The sequence below is a fragment of the Eschrichtius robustus genome, chromosome 4 (genome assembly GCF_028021215.1).
Source record: "Eschrichtius robustus isolate mEscRob2 chromosome 4, mEscRob2.pri, whole genome shotgun sequence".
Classification (NCBI taxonomy): domain Eukaryota; kingdom Metazoa; phylum Chordata; class Mammalia; order Artiodactyla; family Eschrichtiidae; genus Eschrichtius; species Eschrichtius robustus.
The window spans coordinates 114,960,466-114,982,335 of NC_090827.1; the positions used below are offsets into that span (position 1 = coordinate 114,960,466).

General features: G+C 42.2%; 1 protein-coding gene across 1 annotated transcript in view; it reads right to left on the reverse strand.

Moving 5' to 3' along the window:
* STX18 (syntaxin 18) overlaps positions 1-21,870 on the reverse strand; it is a 121,187-nt gene that overhangs the window by 22,202 nt on the left and 77,115 nt on the right. Inside the window, exons 3-6 of the mRNA XM_068543232.1 lie at positions 18,990-19,105; positions 17,151-17,228; positions 16,925-16,991; positions 2,744-2,859 (exon numbers count right to left, since the gene is read on the reverse strand). Of these exons, the coding sequence (XP_068399333.1) occupies positions 2,744-2,859; positions 16,925-16,991; positions 17,151-17,228; positions 18,990-19,105 (377 nt within the window). The remainder of the gene's footprint in view (positions 1-2,743; positions 2,860-16,924; positions 16,992-17,150; positions 17,229-18,989; positions 19,106-21,870) is intronic.

The window sequence follows — 21,870 nt, forward strand, 5'->3', positions numbered from 1 at the left end:
CTTGTGGAACTTCTGTTTTAGTAGTGGAGACAGAGCATAAAGGATATAAATGAGTCAAATATATAGAAGGGCAGCGACAAGTGCCGGGGAGAAAGACAAAACAGGGAAGACCAGATCGGGAGGCTTAGTGCCTCATCCTCTTTCTACTGACCCTCATTCCTCAGGGATCCCAGCCTGTCTCATGGCATTGACGTGACCTAAAGACCTGTCCCCTGACCTCTAGACTCATAAACCCAACTTCCTGCTCAGCCTCTGTGCCAGGCATCCCTAAATTAACATACTCCACGCTGAGCTGACCTGCAGTCCCCGGCCTGCCCCTCCTCAGCCTCCCACATCTCAGTGAAGGGCAGCCACCTTCTTCCCACTGCCAACAACCACTGCAGCCTTCCTTGCCCCATCTCCTCCTCATGCCCCACATCCAGGGAGCACATTCTGTGGCTCAACTTTCAAAATATATCCAGAATCCTACCCCTTCTCCCCCACGTCCCTGCTCCCATGCTTGGTGTGGTGCACCATCAGCTTGTTTCCAGGAGACTTTAGCAGCCTCCTAACTGTCCCTATTTTGCTTCTTGATCCCCTAAACAATCTATTTCAACAGAGCAGCCAGAGGGACCCTGCTCAAATGTAGTCCTCTGTGTGACAGTCCTCTGTGCAAGCATCCTGGTGGCCTCCCCCCTCACTCAGGGTAAACAGCTCTCCCGTGGCCCGGAAGGCCCCATGACCTTGGTGCCCTGGTACTTGCTCGCTTCCTGTCCCTCTGCTCTTCCCTTACTCTGCAGCCTCCCGGCTGCTCATCAGCACACCAGGCACTTCTGCTTCCTTTGCCTGTGACCCTCTTCCCACAGAGAGCCACATGGCTCACTCCTCACTGCCCTTGGGTCTTTACTGAAACCTCAAGGGCTCCGACCTCTCCAGTGGGCCAAATCTCTACTACCAGGACCCTCTCTCTTATAGCGCAGACTGACTGTGTACCCAGTTGTGTAATATTCCATTACCATCTGTTCCCCTCTGGACTGCAAGCACATGTGCCTATTTTCTACTCGCTCCTGTATCCCCAACACCTAGCGCAGTGCCTGGCATAACAATTCTCAGTGTGAGCGAGGGACCCAGCAAGGGCAGACTCTCTTCACATGAGATTTACCCTCACCTGGGCCCCAAGACTCTGGACTGGCTTCTCCCCACTCTCAGCAGCCCTGACAATAGTTCCTGAGTGAATGAATGGATGGATAAAGGGTCGAGCGGCTATATCTGGCAGGAATAAATTTAGATATGATACCCCTATGTATTGTTTAAGAAAAGCAGGGCCCCATCACTTTGTGACTGATGCTGGGGTCTTCCCTCATTAGGGACAAGTGGAGATGGGGATGGGAGGGTGTGTGCGAGGCCTCTGGCCTATGGGACAAGGCAGCCTCCAGAGAGGATGGGCTCAGGCTCGACAAAGAGTGACCCACACCCGGAATCCCAGTGCCGCCCTTATTTGTTATTTGACTTTTAATAGGTTATATAATTTCTTCAAAGCTCTGTTTCCTCACACATAAAATGATGACAATAACACCTCAAAAGACTCAATGAGACTTGATTTGTTGACACCCCCAGTGGGTGCCCAGCACAATGAAGGGGGGGGTCACTGAACGCCAGTCTCCTTGCCCTTCCCATAGAAGCTGTTTTCAGCCACAGAAAGGCCTCTGGCATCTTTCAGGCTCACAAAGCCCCAAATGCATTCTGAATTCCCTCACTTGTAATATGTAGGGAATAAATTAGATGGAAGGGCAGCACAGATCCACATGTAAATGCCAGGTCCACCATTTATGAACTTTTAACTTGGACAAGTTTCCCAGCCGCTCAGAGCCTTTAAGAAGGCTCATCTTAAAAAAAAAAGGTCATAAAATCCATCCCAGAGGGCTGCTACAAGGATGGTGGTGATGTCTGTGAAGATTCAGGACAGTGCCCAGCACCTGGGAGGCATGCAGTAAATGACAGCCATTGTGAGAGTACAGAAGAGGAGGCGAGGAAGACTCTCGGGCCTCAGCATCCTGGGATTCACACAAAGCAAAAGCTCATGTGCCTCTGAGGTAGAGCAAACTAAGAATGCATCCCCTACACAGGGTGGCCACCCTGGCCAGACACATGGATTGAAGATGTCCCTGACAGCATTATATATATATATTCCCCTATGTTTCCAGACTTTATATAGAGACACTGTATTTATCCAGCATCCACCATGTGTTAGGAGCCCGGCTAGCAAATATGAAGACAGGAAGTGTATAAACCCAGACTTGCATTTTGTCCTAGTGGCTCAATTGGCTGACAAAGGCGGCTGACACCACAGGCTCCGCCCAAGGCAGGATGGTCAGGTCCAGGCAAGGTCAGTGCTGACAGTGCGCTGCGTGGGTGCAGGGGAGGCAGCGCCCCACCATTCCCGAGACTGACAGGCAAAGATCCCCATGATTCTTCCAGGTTCTAAGTCTCCAGTCCCCACCCCACTGGTGCACAGCAACTCAGGCCCTTTCTCTGGACCTTGGCGGCTGCCAGGTGACTGGGGGATCCTCCCACCCCACCCCTGCGGCGGCATTAAGATCCAACTGTGACCAAAAAAGACTGACACTTCCATGTTTCCTTTGCTTTATGCAAATACTAACACCACAAGATGTCTGGGGCTGTGTTCCTTCTTTTTCTGCTTTGTATTTTGGCCAACGTGTCACAAGGAAGAGGCGCAAGGCAAGATTTTGATTTTAATTCATACCTGGAAATTCTTCAGTGACAGGTCTTTCTTCAGAGTCTTTTGAAGGATTCTGTGAAACTTTCTCAGAAGACATGGATTCTCTTGTCTTTGTATTTGGTTCTGGTTCCAGCTTAGATCTAAAGATAAAAAATTAGCAGTCATATCATTTACTTACACAACAGGATTCTGCCTGAAAGCAGAGAGGAGTCACACGTGGCCCTCACGCTTGCTCTGTGCCCTCTGGGGGAGAGCAGAGCCGCTGCCCTGGGCCCAGCGGCCATCCCCACACAGCTCTAGTGGGGCACTTACTACATGGCAGACCGCACACCCCCAGCCGTAGCACGCAGCAGGACGAGTGCCGTCAGGACGCGCCGAAAGAAAGGACACCGGAACAGCCCGACCTCCTGAACCCACACTCTACACGTGGGCAGCAAAGGCCGACTGCTCTAAGTTCAACAAACCCAAGAAGCTGGTTGTCTTACACCAATGCAAAAGTGTTGCTGACTACACACACGCACGTTATATAACAAATATGATATATAAGTAATATCTGAAAAGAACTGAACCGTAAAAGCCCAAGTCTTTAAATATCCACTGGGGGGCAAGGCCTTGACTCAGGTCCCTAAGCCTCAGCACTCAGCACTGGCCCTGGGCTCCTCCCACAGTGTATTCTCTTCCACCCTCAGGGCCAGGTGCAACCTCACGCGCTCACAGAGGCCTCCTCTGACTCTCCTACCTAAAAGAGGCCTCCTCCTGTTACTAACCTGTGCCCCAGTGCCTGTCTGTCTTCTCCCCAGCAGTCACTGCAGTCTGGAATCACCCCGCTTGTTCATTTCTTTATTGTCTGTCTCACTCCACTGGAGTGCACGCTCTGAGAGCAGGGTACCTGACTTTGTAAGTCGTGGTTGCTGTGTGGCCCTAGGTTCTAGATGAGGGTGTGCCATTTAGTGTTTAATAAATATAGGTTGAATGAACGGATACTTTATAATTGTCAATAAATGGCTAATACGAGGAAAAACAACCCGGTTATGAAACAACGGGCCTTGTATTGGAATTCATACAGCACTATGAAAATTCCAGGCAGATTGCTAAAACGATCTAAGATAATTTCCACGTTACTAGGCAGAAAGACTAAAAATAAAAAGAACAATGTAAATGCATATAAGGATGATATAATCAATGCCAGCTAACATTTACTGAGGGCTTATCAGGTATTGGGCACTTTTCTAAGCACTATATATGCATAAATTTATTTAATGTCATACATCCCTATAAAGTAGTTACTAGTATTAATGGCCTTTTTACAGAGGAGGAAACTGAGGTATAGGGAAGTTAGGAAACTTGCCCAGGTCACATAGTTAGTAAATGGCTGGGGTGGGATGTGACCTTAGGGAACCCAAAACACAACAGACTAGTGTTCTAAGAAAGGCTGTTTCGGAAATGCTCCTCTACAACGTTAACAAAAGAAATTTCAAAAGTAATTATAATATCAATCATGTTAAGTGTTCCAGTTACTATGGCTGAGTAACAGACCACTCTAAAATTTAGTGCCTTGAAACAATATTAATCATTTACCACCTATCGATGTTTCTGGGGTCAGGAATTTGGGAGCAGCTTGGCTGGGCGGTTCTGACTCATGAGGGTACCGTTATAGGGCAATGGGGCCCCACCATCTGAAGGCTTGACTGGGGCTGGAGGGTTCACTTCCAAGGAAGCTCATTCACACAGCTGTGTGTTGGTGCTGGGAGGAGCCCCATCTCTTCCTCATGGGGCCATGCCAATGTGTTACCTGGCATGGCAGCTGGCTTCCCCCAAAGAAAGCAGTCTCAGAGACTATGGTAAAAGCTTGAATGCCTTTTATAACAGCCTCAGCCTCAGTTTATAACAAACTGTCATTTCTGTCATATTCCACTGCCCAGGCAGTTGCAATGCTCCACTCAGGTTCAAGGAGAGGGAATACAGACCTCATATCTCCCGCTCAATGAAGCAGTAACAAAATCACATTTTAATAAGACCATGTGGAATGGGATATGTTTGGGTGCAGCCATCTTTGAAAAATACATCTGCTATTCTAAGTATCACAGATATGCACAAAGATATCGTTTCAAGGATATTCAGCACTGCTTATAATAACAAAAAAATGACTTAGATGTTCATCAAAAAGTACCTGGTTTAGAGTTGGAAGATACAACTAAAGAGAAGACTCCATTTTCAATAGCCAAAACAAAAAAGATTAAAAAACTAACAATAACAACAAAAATTGCAGCGTAAACTTAGCAAGAAAAGCCCAAAACTCACAGATGTTCTTGAAAGATAAAAAAAATATACTGTAACAAATGAAAAGATATATCATGTTCTTGGATTGAAAAAAGAAATATCACAAAGCTGTTTGTTCTCCCTAATTTAAAAATATAATGTGATCCCAATAAAAATATCACCAGGTTCCCCCACCCCGCCATCATGAAGTCAGACAAGTCAATTATAAAATTCATTTGGAAACATGCAAGAATAGTCAGAAAAACTGTAAATAAATATTGAACTCTAGTTAATGATATACATGCTGAAGTATTTAAGGATAAGTGTACTGATGTTTGCAATTTACTTTGAAATGCATAAAAAATGCCAAATGGTGTTAACGCCTATGGAGGGAAATCTGGTAATATCTAGCAAAATTATATTTACTTTCTAACCCAGCAATATGACTTCTATGACTCTATCCCAAAGATACAGCAATAATATGAAACGGTAGGTGCAAGGCTATTCATTGTAGCAATTTTGTAATTCAATTTTAATACAGCAAAATCCTGGAAACTAACCATATGTCCATCAACCTGAACTGGCTTAATAAACTCTGTAGTACTACGGAGCTGCAAGGAATGAAGAATACCTTTATATACTGCTATGGAGCAAATCAAGCAAGGTGAAGAGAAGTGCATATAGAAGGGAACTTCCATAATCTGATAAAAGACATCTACAAAAAATCTACAGCTAACATCATACCTTATGGTGAAAGGCTAAATGTTTTCCCTAAGATGAGAAAAAAGGTAGGGATGTAGTATACCTGGGCAACAAGAGAGGAGAGAGAACAATTACAAATCATTTTATGAGGCCAGCATTACCCTGATATGGAAATCTAACAAAGATATGACAAGAAAGGAAAAGTAGACAAATACCTTCATGAACATAAATGCAAACATTCTTAACAAAATATAAGCAAACTGAATTTAACAATGTGTAAAAACAGCAATGCATCATGACCAAGTGGGGTTTATCCCAGGAATGCAGAGTTGGTTTAACATCTTAAAATCAATCAGTGTAATACACATTAACAGAAAAGAAGAAAAGCACATGATCATCTCATTAGATGCAGAAAAAGCATTTGAAAAATTCAAGATACCTTCACAATAAAATGTTTCAGCAAACTAGTACTAGAGAGTGTGCAGGAAAGGGTCGATGCAGCAGGTTTGGGTGTTGCAACTCTACACATTACAAAGAAACTGGCCCTGGACCAGTTCCTGGGAGATAACCACCAAGCTCTTAGAACATCCTGCCTGATAAAGACTGTTTTTGTACCCCTGGGGCCTTGGACCACACCAGACAGTTTACACTAACAATGTGATTAATGTTGGGGTCTTGGACCAAGCTGTTTGAGTTTGACCTCTGGAGGGACTAGACTGATTAACTAAAGTCAGCGGCTTCGGTGCTCCATGCATACATGACTGATCCCCAATGAAATCCTGTGGGCTTCCCTGGTTGACAAATACTGTGTACATGTTGTCCCACATCACACATTCTCATTGCTGGGAGAATTAAGCACTGTCCGTACTATTCCATTGGGAGGACAACAAGAAGCTTACATCTGGTGGCTCCTGGACTTTGCCTTACGTGCCTTTTACCTTTGCTGATCTTAATCTGTTTCTTTTCACTGTAATACTATACCATGAGTATAACAGATTCTCTGGGTTCTGTGAGTCCTTCTAGCAAATCATTAAACCTGAGGGCAGTCTTGGGAACCCCTGACAAAGAAGGGAATTTCCTAACCTGATGAAGAGCTACAGAATACCTATAGCTAACTTCACACTTAATGTGAAGCAATAAATCCTTGCCCCGTAATTAGGAACAAGGCAAGGATGTCCATTCTAACCACTTCTATTCAACATGGTACTGGAGGCCCACATCCTAGGCAGTGCAATAAAGCAAGAAAAAGAAATAAAAGGCATAAAGATTATGTTATTTATATATGGCATTATTGTTTATGCAGAAAATTACACAGAATTTACAAAAAAGCTGCTAGAACTAATATGTGAATTAATTAAGGTTGCAGGACAGAAAGTATTTTGCAGATACAAAAATTAATTGTATTTTATATACACTAGCAATGAGAAATTGAAAAGGAAAATTAATAAAACAATACCACTTACAAGAGCTTCAAAAAATCTAGGAATAAATTTAACAAATGATGAGCAACACCTCTATGCTGAAAATGACAAAATATTGCTGAGAAAAAGAAATTTAAATATAAAGATAGAAATCAATGAAAAGATATACCATGCTTGTGGATAGATATTAAGATATCCATTCTCCCTAAATTTATATATAGGTTCGATATGATCCCTATAAAAATCCCAGCAGGTTTTCTGAAGAAGCTAACAAGCTGATTCTAAACTTTCTATGGAAATATACAAAGGATCTAGAATAGCAAAAACAATATTGAAAAAGCAGAAATTTGGTGAACTAACATCAGCTGACTTGAAGATTTACTACAACGCCACAGTAATCAAGATAGTGGGTACCAGAATAAGAAAAATCTGATTAATAACACAGAATAAAGAGTCCAGAAACAGATATATATGTATGGTCAATTGATTTTTGACAAAGGTGCCAGTTCAATTCAACGAGGAAAAGAAAGTTGAAATATTGCTGGAGTAAGTGGATATTTATATGGAATAAAATGAACCTCAACCTCATCTCACTATATCAAAAAATTAATCTGAGATAGATGATGGGCCTAAACATAAAACCTAGAATCACAAAGATCCTAGAAGAAAACATGAAAGAATAGCTTGGTAGACAATATAAAAACAGATAAATTGGACTTCCTCAAAATTAAGAGTTTCTGCTCATCAAAGGACACCTTTAAGAAAATGAATAGACAAGCCACAGAACAGGGAAACATATTTGTAGCACATATCCAGCAAGGAACTTGTATGCATGCTATACAAAAATAACTCCATTACAAGTCAACAATAAAAAGACAAACAATCCGGTAAAGAAATGGGTTCAAGACTTGAACAGACATCTCAAAGAAGAAAATATACGAATGGTCAATAAGCAGAGGAAAAGGTGCTCTAGACCAGTCTAGAGCAAGAGCTGAAAAAATTAGCTATTACTACCACTCTTACTACTGCTGCTACTATCACTGGGTAATAAGAAAAGGCAGAGGGGTTATATAGTCTTGTGAAATCCTAAAGAAATATACATTTTTTATTCTGACAAGATGCAGACCAATGGAGGAACAGAAGAAAACAGCTGACAAAATCCATTAATAATTCAAACAATTCAGGGACTTCCCTGGTGGTCCAGTGGTTAAGACCCCGTGCTTCCACTGCAGGGGGCACGGGTCTGATCCCTGGTTTGGGAACTAAGATCCCACATGCTGCATGGTGTGGCCAAAAATCTAAAAAAAAAAAAAAAAAAAAAAAAAAAAGAAAAAATCAAAAAATTCAGAGAAGGGAGAACACTGCTGTAATCAGTGCAAGGGACTCAGCAGCGTCTTCCAATTAGGGGCCAACTAGTGCTCATCTTCTGGGTTGGTGCTGTGGAGGGGGAAGGATTTGAGGAGTCTTGGTACATCAGCAGGGGAGAGGTCTCGGGGGGGCAGCCACAAGCTGCTTGAGTGTGCACAGCCTTGTCCTCAGCCATGTTCCTCAGTAGGACTGGCCTGATGTCCTCCTAGACTGTCTTGGCTGACAGGTTACTCCAGTAATTCCACACATCCATGGTGGTAGGAGACTGGGTCCTTAAACCATTGGCTGATTGACTGCCTGAGAAAGATAAATATGTTCAGAAATATGTTTGGAGACAAAAGTGGGCTTGGATCCTAGTCTGCAGCTTATCTGCAGAGTAGCCTCTAGTCTGCCACTTATCTGCAATGTGACAGGTTTTTTGTTTTGTTTTGTTTTTCTAAATCCTCTTTGTCTGAGTTTTCTTCATCTGCAAAATGAATTAAATAGCGCTTTTCTAAAAAAAGGTTCTTGTCAACATTGAATGAGATCACCCGTGACAACAGACCTAGCATAGAGGTTGGCGTGCAGTAGGTGCTGCCCTGGCTCACCTTGTAAGCACTGGGCCTCAGTTTCCATATCTGTAGAGCAGCTTCCAGTATCTTCTGTTCCAACCAATAAAACAAGGTTCATTCTGCCTTTTTCCGTTTCACATCTTAGATAATAAGAAACCTGGCTTCTGGTATCCTTCCAGTATTAACACTCAAAGTCACTGCAAAGACTAAATAACACAGCAGACCAAAAAAAAAAGTACTATGGAAAAGGTAAGTACTTTATAAATTCTTACTGCTACTAATTCAGAGAGTAGAAATAACTGGGGGCTTCTCAGGGGAAGTGTCACTTAGGCAAACTCTTGAAAGAGGAGTAAAGTTTTGCCAGGCACAGAAAAGCAGAAAGGATATTCTAGGCATAAAGAACCTAGGTGTGGAATTGCTGGGCCATTGGGTGGTCATTTAACTTTGGAGAACTATTTGGCTGGTTCTTTTTTTTTTTTTTTTTATAAATTGGTTGTTAATATACTTTTCTTTTCTTTTTCTTAAATTTCTTTTTATTTATTTATTTGGTTGCACTGGGTCTTAGTTGCGGCAGGCGGGCTCCTTAGTTGCGGCATGTGAAATCTTAGTTGTGGCATGCATGTGGGATCTAGTTCCCTGACTAGGGATCGAACCCGGGCCCCCTGCATTGGGAGCGTGAAGTCTTACCACTGCACCACCAGGGAAGTCCCTGGCTGGTTCTAATAAAGAGTTACTTTATTAGAAGTAACTAGCCATAAATCAGAGTTCCAATTATTAACCAGCCATAAATGAGAGTTCCAGTTGCTGCATATCCTCCCTAACATTTATCACTTTTATTTTAGCCATTCTAACATGTGTGAAATGGGATCTTGTGGGGTTTTATTTTATTGTGAAATAATCACATGCAGAGAAGTCTGTAGTACGAAGAACGCTTTTTCCTGAACCATTGGAGAGTAAGTTGCCAACCTGATGCCCCTTCACCTCTGAATATTTTAGTATTTCCTAAAAACAAGAGTATTCTTTGATACAGTCAGAATACAACCATCCATATGAGGAAATTCACATTGATACATTTCTCCCATCCTCTCCCTAGACCCCATTCTAATTTGACCAGATCTCAATAATATCCTTTGTAAGAAAAAAATTCAGTTCAGAGTCACACACTGACTGCATCTAGTTGTCGTTTCTCTTTAGTCTCCTTTGGATTGAACAGATCTTAGCCTTTCCTTGAGTTTCAAATCCTTGATACACAATAATGTGCCAGTTATTCTGTAAGACATCCCTCAATTTGAGTTTGTCTGACCTTTCCTTGCGGTTGGATTCAGGTTATGCATCTCTGGTGTAAAAACAATATGATATGATAGAAGTGATATTCTATTTCTATACTTCTCATTTCATCCTATCAGGCTGTACATGATTTCACTTTGATCACTTGATTAAGGTAGTGGCCGTAACCGTAAAGTTACTCTTTCCCTCTTTGTAATTAATAAGTCCTGGGGGAGGGACTGCTTAGATACTATGCAATTATCAATTTCAAACTTTCAATTTACTCATTTATTTATTCCTCTCTAGATGGGCTCATGATGCCCTACTTTATTCAATGGGTTATAATCTGCTACCATGTATTTTGACGCTCCAATTGTCTCTAATTTGGTCAGCGGAAGCCCCTTCAAACTGGCTTATGTCCTTTTTGCATGTCCCTATCACTCTCTGAGCCGTTCCTTGCTTTCTGGCCCAACAAAATGGTCCAGGCTCATTTTATACTTTCCCTGACCCAGCCCCAGAATCAGCCATTTCTCCAAGGAGCGCTGGTTCCTGGAAGCTGAAATTGCTATTAAAAGGCCAAGATCTGAGTGCTAAGTATTCTCATTGCTACTGGGATGTCGGTGCGTCCAGGCCCTCTCAGTGGACAGAACCAGAAAGTATGTGTATGTGTTTGCAGACCTAGACACGCATACACGTTTACAACCATATTTCATTTCTATATCTACCTATGTAAAATGAAAACCATGAGTTCACACCAGTACTTTTCATTCCAATCCAATTTCCCTTTCACTCCCCTGAGAGTGTGAAACCTGGCTCCCATTATCCGTATATACTTATTATTTGATCAGTCCCCCTTGTACACCACCAACTTGCCACCTCCACTGCCACTCCTCCCCCATGTGGACACGCCCCTGTCCTTGCTCACTGACCAGTTGAGCCACCCCTCCTCAGCTTGCTCAGACTCTGACCTGCCCTGGGAAATGACAGCTCCCCGAAGCTGCAGACTCGCGCCTTACTGTGCCCCACTCCATGGCTGCAGGACTGAATTGTTCAGGAAGGAGAGGGGCTTAACTGACTTTTAAATAAAGGGTTCCATTAATGTCTGTCGCCCTTTGTGTCCAGGGTATGCTAATGTGCCAGTTTTTAATTTAAAATGAATAAAAGACTGCAATGCAGCAGACGTAGATGAAGTTGAGTGCTTTTTTTTTTTTAAGTGATAAAAACAGATCTAATTATATACAGAATGTCTACTGAGATCCTCAGGGAAATTACAGATTAACTAGTTGAAGGTAATTTGAAAAAAGCAATTTTTAAAAAGTCATCAGAAAGATCAGTTTATGCTCCATGATTTACTTAAATTGACTTCTCTAACTGAAAGCTGAGCATTTCATAACAGCAATCAAAACAGTTTCCACCTGGCCAACATCTGTTTCCAGGTCCCTTATTTGAAAGACTTTGGGATTTTATTTAAAACTTAAGAACAGGAAGAGATAGAAGAGAGGGAGAGAAACAGATTTTCCAGTTTTAAAACAAGAAAATATGTGGAAGAAGTTCTTTGCAAACCTTAAATAAAGCCCTATACAAATATTAGAGAAAAATGATTAATATTCCAGAGTCAGGCATAGCTCTTATACTTCTTTTATGCCCCCAACAAAGACTCTGGGTAGAAAGGAGATATTTTTGATACCTAATATTATCGCACTCTCATTTCAAAGATGGCTTTCAGTCTAAGGTATCCACTCTGGCACAGGTACCCTCTGCTCCCACAGAGCGGGAATATCTCACACTACCTTAAGCCATCTTCACACTTACAGATATTTACTGGGCATCTACTCCATACTGGGTGATTTTCAGGCCAGTGCTACTCAAAGTATGGTCCGCAGACCAGTATGAGACTATGAACTGTTTGTTACTGGTCTGCTATGAATAAGTACAAAAATGAAGAGTAAGCATTTAGAAACATTTATAGCAATCTGATACTGCCATTTAATCAGGGGACTCCTGTCTCTGAACAGGGTATAGACCACTTCAGGTGTTATCAAACTACTGTGGTGGCTCACCAGCAGCACAAGCTATGAACTTGACCTGCGCAGTGGAACTTGACACATCAATCCACGATGGACTGCAAAGAACAAACAACAAGAATGTGGTCCTTCACCTCAGAGAGTTTGGTCTAAGCCAGGGTCAGCATGCTTTTCCTGCAAAGGGCCAGATGAGAAATACTGGAGGCTTTGTGAAAGAACATATATGGTCTCTATCCCCATATTCTTCTTTTTTTCTTTTGCTTCTTGTTTTACAAACATCTAAAAGTATAAAAACCATGTTCACCTTGAGGGCTATACAAAAACAGGCTAGATTTGGCCTACAGGCCATAGTTTGCTGATCCCCTGTTCTAGGTGGTGAATAAGACAAAATCATAGGTGGGGGAAATATGGAGAGGTTGGTAAAAGGGTACAAACTTTCAATTATACGATGAACAAGGTCTAAGGATCTAATGTACAACATGATGACTATAGCTCATAACACTGTATCGTATAACTGAAATTTGCTAAGAGAAAAGAACTTAAATGTTCTCAGCAAAAAAAACCCCAAAAAACCCCTGCTATATAAAAAATAAATAAAATAAAATACAAAAATTCAAAAAATAAATAAATAAATAGGTTAAAAAAAGATAAATGTATGAGGTTATGAATGTGTTAATTAACTAGATGGGCAGGAATCCTTTCATAATGCATACATAAATCAAATTACTACAGTGTACTCTTTAAATATTTTAAAATTTTGTATGTCAAATACAAAAAAGCTGAAATTAAAAAAAAACACACAAAATCATTGCTATGGACTTAGTATCACATCATATCACTTCTTGTTTTCTTCATCCCTATCATCATTATCATCCCCAACATTGGCAAAATTTATTGAGCTGTTACGATGTGTAGGATACCGGGTTAGGGGCTGTGGATATAAAGAGGTAAAAGACAAAATTCTGCCTTCACCAAGCTTCCAATCTAGTTGGAATGAGAGGACCAAATCATAAATAATACTATGAATACATTCTTTAAGTACCAAATAAGTATGGCGAGCATGTGTTGTAAGTATACCAATTTTTCTTTAAAGGAGAAGGAAAAATGGAATGCAGCAAAATTTTTATCTTTTGTAACCAACCTAAGGGAGTAAATAATAAATAACTCAAGGTCATACACCTGGCCATGGGATTGGGCACTAGTTCTAAAGTGTGTTTGCCAGGTGTTTCAAGAGTAAAAGGCTCCACAGTGAGCAGGGCTCTCTCTTAGAAAGATGTAATCAAGGCACAGGGTCAGTGTAAAGACTCAAGGAACTCTGTACACTAAGAGTTTCTCAAACTTGTTTGACCATGGAACCTGTTTACAGAGTAACACTTATTTTATTTAGGTTGCCAGGATTTCCTCAGAATATCACGGGAAATTCTCACTTACATTATCCTTTAGAATTAATAGTAGGATTAGACAATATTCTGATAATTAACTTCAAGCTACAATGATAAATTCAGAAGGTGCTGTAAACTTGTCTAGACTTCCTATCTGTTGTTTCATAACCTGTGCAATGTTAGAAGAAACATAATCTTTCAGGCAATATGTTTTATCAATCTCAAGTCTCCCTTAAAGCAGAACAAATAGCCAAAAGTTCCCACTCTAAGAATATCACTGTACTAGTGAAAAGTGATGTGTTCAAATGATGGGCCAAAACCCATCAAACTTTAAAGTAAGGTTAGCCATGGGTAGATTCAGGATCAGACGACTCACCCACCGCTGAATAAGAGAGAAACAGCAATTTGAAGAGAAGCCCTACTATTTTAAGTTTGGATGTGTTCCTGGATTTCTGTGTAGTTTATTATGCCTAAACAAAGAAAATGCTCTGAACTAGTGAAAAACAATATCAGAGGTTAGTTTTAATTTCCAGATCGCCATCTTACACCTCTTCCCAGGAAAAAGAAAGGCGATTGATACACAACCTGATTACTTTCTGGAAAGGGGAAATGTTTCCGATGTTTTAAATTAGAGCATATACCCAGGAGGGCATCTGTTGGCCATTTCAACTTAAATCTTAACCAAAATATTAGTGCTTTCAGGTGATCAGGAGGATATGGGTGTATGCCAAACCCTTTGGGGATGACAAGGTCACCTGTGCCAATGCTGTGTCTATACTGCCCACAACCTGTCCATTTTATAAGCTCTCAATACGCAGACCTGAGGATCCTGTAATGAGTGTCTGTGCCCCATTCCTTCCTTCACTCAAGAACCCTTAACTGAGCACCTACGTTGTGCTAGGCTCTGACTAAGGCACTGGGACCACAGAGAGAAAAGACACAATGGTCCCTGTCTTCAAAGGACTCTCAGTCTCATAGCAGGAGGAAGAACAGAGGTGAGACCCCATCAAGAGTTATCACCATCCGCATGTTCAGCTTAAGGCAACTAACAGCAGGTGCAACTGTCAACTCAGGTAGCACAGTGCCTAGGGATGGGTGAAGAGAGTTACGTTTGACAATGGTGCATCCTTCTAAGAAATGGAGCAGGCATGGAGAGAAAACCCCAGAAAGCTCGGCTGAGACTATGTCTGCCTTCATGGGCAAAACATTTTTACCCTGTTTGGAATAAGAGCCCTTTGGTGTGAGAGATTAGTCTGATATTACCATTCTATGAAAATAAACACCATCAGAGAATAACTTTTCCCTTATACTGTGAAAGATTTAAAATACGAAACTATCAGACTGCCCCTTTACTAACAAATATGCTTTTCTTTCACCAAGAAAAAAACAAACACGAGAGTAGCAACAATGCCATAAAACATGAGAACTTGGGTTTCTCAAATCTATTTTATAAGAATGATTTTTAACAATAACCATCACCAATGAAAAGAAAATAATACAAAAACAAAGACCCCACCAATCCAACTTGACAATGGAAACAACTCTACTTACAGCCAAATTATCTTCAGGAAACTTGCCATTCATTCATTCATTCCACAGTCCTTACTGAGTGGCTTCCCTGGACTGGGACAGGCATCATGCTGCACACTGGGCTAAGGGGGCGTACTAGCAGCTTTTCCAAGAGTGGAAGTGTCACACCTGACCATGACAACGCGCAGGGAACCTACATAGGAAGGAGACACTAATATGGCCCGTGGGAACTGCGAAAGTCCTTAAAGAGCAAGCAACATCTTAACCGGGACTGGAAGGATAAATAGGAATTTGCTTGCCACATGAATGGGGGGACAGGGGCAGAGAATATAAATTTATATGTGAAGGGCATTCTGGGCAGAGACATCAGCAAGGATTAAGGCATAAAAATTTAAAAGAACAAGGCCTCTTTAGAACACAAAGTAGTCAGGTATAGTCAGAGCATAAATCCATGGAGACCAACTAAGAAACAAATCATTACGGGCCTGGAATGTCATGCTGTGAAGTTTAGCTTTGTTAAGACACTAGAGCAAGGGAGTGATAAAAGTATATGTGTTTTAGGCAGATGCCTTCTGGGGTAAGGTGAGGAAAGAACTAGAAGGGAGGGCTGGACTACATTGTGAAGGGTCACACAGTTATTTCCCTCAAGGTCCTCTGCTCAAAGTAATTGGCACAGGGCAGCTATCTGACAGGAGACGAGGATGAACTTCACTGCCTAAATGAGAACAATTCCCATCTGATCTTAATTTGTCCAAACCTCTGCTGAGAACCAGGAACTGAGGAGGCAGCTGCAAAAGCCCCTTCTTACTTTACTCAAGGTACCTGTTAAGTCTCAAGTGTCAAGGTCCGCCTGAGATAAGGAAGCAGAATTGGCATCTCTCGCTCTGGTGGGTGTGAGACCCAGTGACCACGCACCATCTCGATGATAAATCACACACCATCAAGGCCCTAACTTCTCCTCCAGGACTTGCTTTGGGCAAATACTCTGCCTGCCCTCCTGCCTGAGCCTGGACTGCTTCCTTCCTCTCTAATCCCTTACCCAGATTATTTTCTTTCAACATCCAACACAAAGCCCATTGTTAGAGAAATCTGCCCTGGTTAACCTGACATTCAAATCTGAGTTCAGCTATGTGATACCGGGCAAGTAACCCAAATTCCCTGAGCCTCAATTTCCTCTATAATATGGGATACTAATACTTTTTAATAGAGTGGCTGTGAGGACTAAATGAAATAAACATAGTGCCTGACACATGGTAAATGCTTAAGAGCAGATAATAGTATAAGTTAACATATATTAACCACTCACGGCAAGTGTTTTACCTATATCAACTCATTTTGTTCTCACAACAACCCAACAAGGTAGGTATTATAAATCTTTCCATTTTACAAATGAGGAAACTAAGGCACAGAGAAGTTAAGCAATCTTCCCATTGTCACACAGCAAAGCCAGGATTTGAACACAGGCTGCCTGCCTGCAAGCTGGAGCTCTTAGGTCCTAGGCTTTGCTACTCAATGGTACCAGTCCCCACTCTGAACTTGCTACTGATCTCACTAATTATGACATATCCTGATTAAGTTAGCTTTTTTTTATGTTTATATAGCAACCCAGTCTGACTCTAAAGCACAGTGCTCTACAAACTTTAGTTGCTGTTATTATCATTACTATTATTAATTAAAGAACACCAATGGAGACAATACTTACAATCTTTTCTTGTCCACCACTCGCTTAACTCGGATGGCTCTTTGTTCTGAGTAAAGTTTACATACTCCTGTTCAGGGGAAAATACCAGAGACCACTTAGAACTGCGTTTCAGGCAAAGGTATCATTAAATACAATGAGACAGGACAGTCCTCAGCTAGCAAAGCTAAATGTTGCATCCCATCTATTGTGAAATGCCACATTTGACCTTTAAGATAAAATGAAATACTTTTTAAGTAATCTTCAATGAAATCCAAAACAGCACTCCTGTGCTCCTTCACTTGCTGGGAATGTATCTCCTTGTGGGCTGTAACAGAAAAGGACAATATTCAGGGCTCTGTATTCAATTATACAGAAGAACAATTCATCATCTTCCTCACAACAGTTTCTTTATTAGAAGTATTCTTAAAAATACAGCTATAAAACAAGTCTTGTGTCAAGTGACATTACATTTTTAAAAGAGTAAGATTTATTAGGCTTTGTGAGAGCAAAAGATTAAACCTGCAGAAAAACTAGTCAAATAATTTATGGTTTATTACAGCACGTAGGGATCGCATTTGACACGGCCCTCTTCTTGAGTGCTGACCCCGTTCGTATTAACAGCGTCCAACGCTCAAGCTGACCTTCAAGTAACATGTTTAAATCAAACTCAGAGCACACACGCCCCCTCTGCCTGCCTGTTTTTCAGCTTGGAATGCTCCGTCCTCTCCCCTCAGCCATTCACATTTCCTTTAGACACCGAGTCAAACCTTCCTTCTCCAGGAAACCTTGAGTCACTGAGCCACAAGGATGCCTTTCTTCTGTGAACCATCACTTCTTCTTAGAGTCTGTGCCAGTTACTTTGCTAGGACAGCTCCGGTTTATGAGAGACTGAGTACCTACCATGTGCAGGCACCCTGTTAGTACTTTACATAACTCACTGCTAATGATCCAAACAATCCGAAAGGCAATTATAATTATGCCTGTTTTACACATGAAGAAACTAAGGCTCAGAGTCAATAAGGAGGCCAAGGTCACGTGGTTTGGTACTTAATTCCTCATTTTATTAATGTTCATGTATTTTCTAGGTTATCTCAATGAATGTCCTTAAGGGTAGGGGGCATGATCTGTTTCTACCATAGGGCCGCGTAATCTGAGATTCACATGAGGAATTTAGCGGATCCATGAAATTATACACAAAATTTTGTGCATACGTATATTTTTTTCTGGCAGGAATGTCTATAGCTTTCAACAGATTCTCCAGGTTGTCCATGGAAGCTTCCCAAACAAAAGTCTGTGTCAAGCACAATAGCATCTGGCCACTTGAACTCTATGCTATGTTAATGTAATCTGTATCTGCCTAAGCAAATTAAAAAAGAATCAAGGAAGCCATCTCAGTCCCTCAGTAAGAATTAAACATCAGTGAAAGTGAGATGATAATAGTAACCCTAATGCTAGCTATTGTTCTAAGGATGCTATGAGAATTCTCATAACAACCCTAAGAAATATACCTAAGAAATATACGCTAAGAAATATCTCCATTTTATAGATGAAGAAACTGAGACCCAGGGCGATTAAGTGACTTGCCAAAGGCCATATGGCCAGAACATGGTGGAGCTGGGGTGGGTACATAAGCAGCCAAGGCTCCAGAGCCTTCCTCTTAACCACGAGAGTCTGATACTACAGTTTACCTTAATACTCTAAGTAGAGAGCTTAGAGACCTTGCATACTTGTCCACGTGCCATCAACTGCTGCCCCTCTCAGTGCCACCCAGAACACAGGCACACATGCACACACCTCCACACACGATTCATCTTCTCTGACCCTGGCCCCTTGGTAAATTTTTGGTTCTGTCTGGAGAGGTCCTTTCCGCCTCCCTCTTCCCATCTGTTTAACTTGAATTCATGGCCTTTTCATTATTTTTAACAGCTTAGGTTAAAACACTAATCAGGAAAAAAGAATTTTAAAGTTCTGAAACCTAAATCGAAATAAGAACACAAAAGAGAGCTTTACGCGGCTGTGCCATATGCATCATGTAAGTACTTAATTGAGTCACAGCTGGCTGGCTGCATCTTTCGGGGCACGGCACCTTGTGTTCTCAGTTGCTGGATCGCTTCTGAGCAGGTCCTCATGAATGTCTGAGCATCCTGGTCTATCTGGTCTCGTTCTGTGTCCGTCATTCTCCCATATTCAGACATGACATGGCTAACAAAGAGAGAGAGAGGCACAAAATTAAAGGGCAGCAGCAAATGACCACACATGGAGTCACGGGGTGTGAAAGGAAGAGCAAAGTTCCCTGTTGCAGTGACGTTTAAGCTGAGACTTGAAGGATGAGGAGGAACTGGCCAGGCTAAGAGGTGGGAGAACGCTCTAGACAGTAGAACCAACACTTAAGAAGGCTGTCAGGTAGGAAAAGCTTCCTGCAGACCAAACTGGAGCAGGCCAGGCCAGCGAGGGAGTGTGGCGGGCCTGGAGTGGAATCAGGGGCCGGAGCACACAGGCCTTGTTAAGAGTGTGGGCTTTGACTTTGAGAACAGCGGGGCAGCGACTGACGGCTGTCACACAGCACACTGACAGAGTCGGAGTCCCCCAGAGGAACGCCTGGGGGCTGCATGGAGAGTGCTGCGGGGACACCATTTGTGAAGAGCTGCTTCAGGCTGGCATTTCTCCCATGTTGACAGGCGGTCTTCAAAACTCACAATGAAAGAGCTTTTAGAACCATTTCACTTCCCCTGATAATCAGTTAAAACTCTAAAGTTACTGAACAAGCAAGGGTGCCCACTTTCAGTAATGCTGCACCCTGAAGCTGCTGTAGTTATATCGCTGTGCTCATTTCTGTAAGACATGGGTGGGTGCTGCAGCATTATTATGAACAGTGATGAGATACCCCGGACACTACAGCTGAAATTCAGAATCACAAAATGTCAAGTTAAAAGGGACCTTAGATAATCATTCCATTTCCACCCACCAGCCGCACTAGCCCCCGTTCCCATTCTCACTGAGAATAAAATATAAAGTCCTGATATTCCCAACCTCCACCTGTGACCATACTTCCTGCCTCTCGCCCCCATTCACTTCGCTCCAGTCACAATGGCCTCCTTGCTGTCCCCCAATCAGACACACAGCCTTCGGCAGCCTGGACTCTCTCCCGGCAGACGCCTGCCCTCTCTCGGCCTTCGTATCTCTGCTCACACGGCCTGATCAGAGCCAGCCCCCCGACCGCCCCCTGTGCCGCACCCAGCACTCGCCCTCAGTGATGGTCAGTGCTTGTGTTGGTTATTTTTAATTTTTATTTTTTTTAGTCTGCCTAATTCTTTGGTTTTAAATTGAAGTATAGTTGATTTATAATGTGTTAGTTTCAGGTGTACAGCAAAGTGATTCAGTTATACAGATTCTTCAGTTATACAGATTCTTTTCCATTATAGATTACTGCAAGATATTGAATATAGTTCCCTGTGTTGTACAGTAGGTCCTTGTTGTTTATTTTATATATAGCAGTATGTATCTGCTGATCCCCAAACTCCTAATTTATCCCTCCCTACCCCTTTCCCCTTTGGTAACCCCTTTGTTTTCTAAGTCTGTTTCTGTTTAGTAAATAAGTTTATTTGTATCAATTTTTCAGATTCCACATATAAGTGATATCATATGATATTTGTCTTTCTCTGTCTGACCTACTACACTTAGTATGATAACCTCTAGGTCCATCCATGTGGCTGCAAATGGCATTATTTCATTCTAATTTATGGTTGAGTAACATTCCATTGTATATATATATATACACCACATCTTCTTTATCCATTCATCTGTTGATGGACATTTAGGTTGCTTCCATGTCTCAGTTGTTGTAAATAGTCTGTGCTGGTTATTAAGTCACTGTCTCTCAGCTCCAAAGCTGCCCTCCCACACTCTGCTTTGTGATGTGAGGGCTGCGGCTCCCCAAATCACACTACTCCTCTCGGACTATACGTTCCTTACCTGGCTTGTTTTCCTTTACAGCATTCTGAAATAGTAACATCCATCTCCTCCCAGGAGAATGCAAGCTTCATGAAAGCAGGGACTTGGTCTCATTCACTTCTGTTTCCCCAATACCTAAAAATGCTGTCCCACACACAGTAGGTGTGCTAACATTAGCTGAGCACTTAGTATGCACCAGACACTATTCTCGGTGCCTTACATGTATTTTATTTACTTATTAATCCTCGCAATTCATTCATTCACTCACTTGTATACTAGCCCCCCATATGTCAGGCACTGTGGCGGGGCTGGGGGTTCAAAGTTAATTAAGTAAGGCTCATTTCTGATTCCCACAGAGGGCACCACACCACAGGGGAGACTGGCACAGACACGGGGGGGCACAAGGAACGGCGGTGGATGGCACTGGTCTGGAAGTGGACAGTGGGACCCATGCGGGGAGTGGTCAGTTCATGCAGGGGAGGTGCTGGGCAGGTGGAGAGGAAAAGTCTCCACACAGGGGACAGCGGGAGAAGACCTGCTCCAAATCCCCAGCCTGTGGGTCATGGTTGGAATGACCACATAACGTATGATCTACAACAGGACACATCTGAGAACGAAAGGGAAAACAGAAGTATACCAGGTGGTCCCTGTAAACCAAGCATCCTAGCTATGGACCTCTGGGACCCCCTGATTTATTTCAAGGGGCAGCACATCACATGCACCCGGTCAGTGTCTCCACACTGAATGTGTCTAGCATATGTCTACAGAATTTTCCAAAGGAATGCAGACGGTATTATGATAAGTACACATTTATTTAAAGTTACCAAATGTGCATTAGCTGTTTCTTCAGTATCAATAGGTTTCCCCCAAATAAAACAATCATACAAAATACAAATATGCCACTATCAACTGGAAAGGAGTCCCTGCGGTACAGAAGGTGGGGACTGCCGGCTGGCATAGTCACTGGAGGATTTTAAACAGAGGAATCTGCATTTTGCATGGGGTCTTCTGTGGTC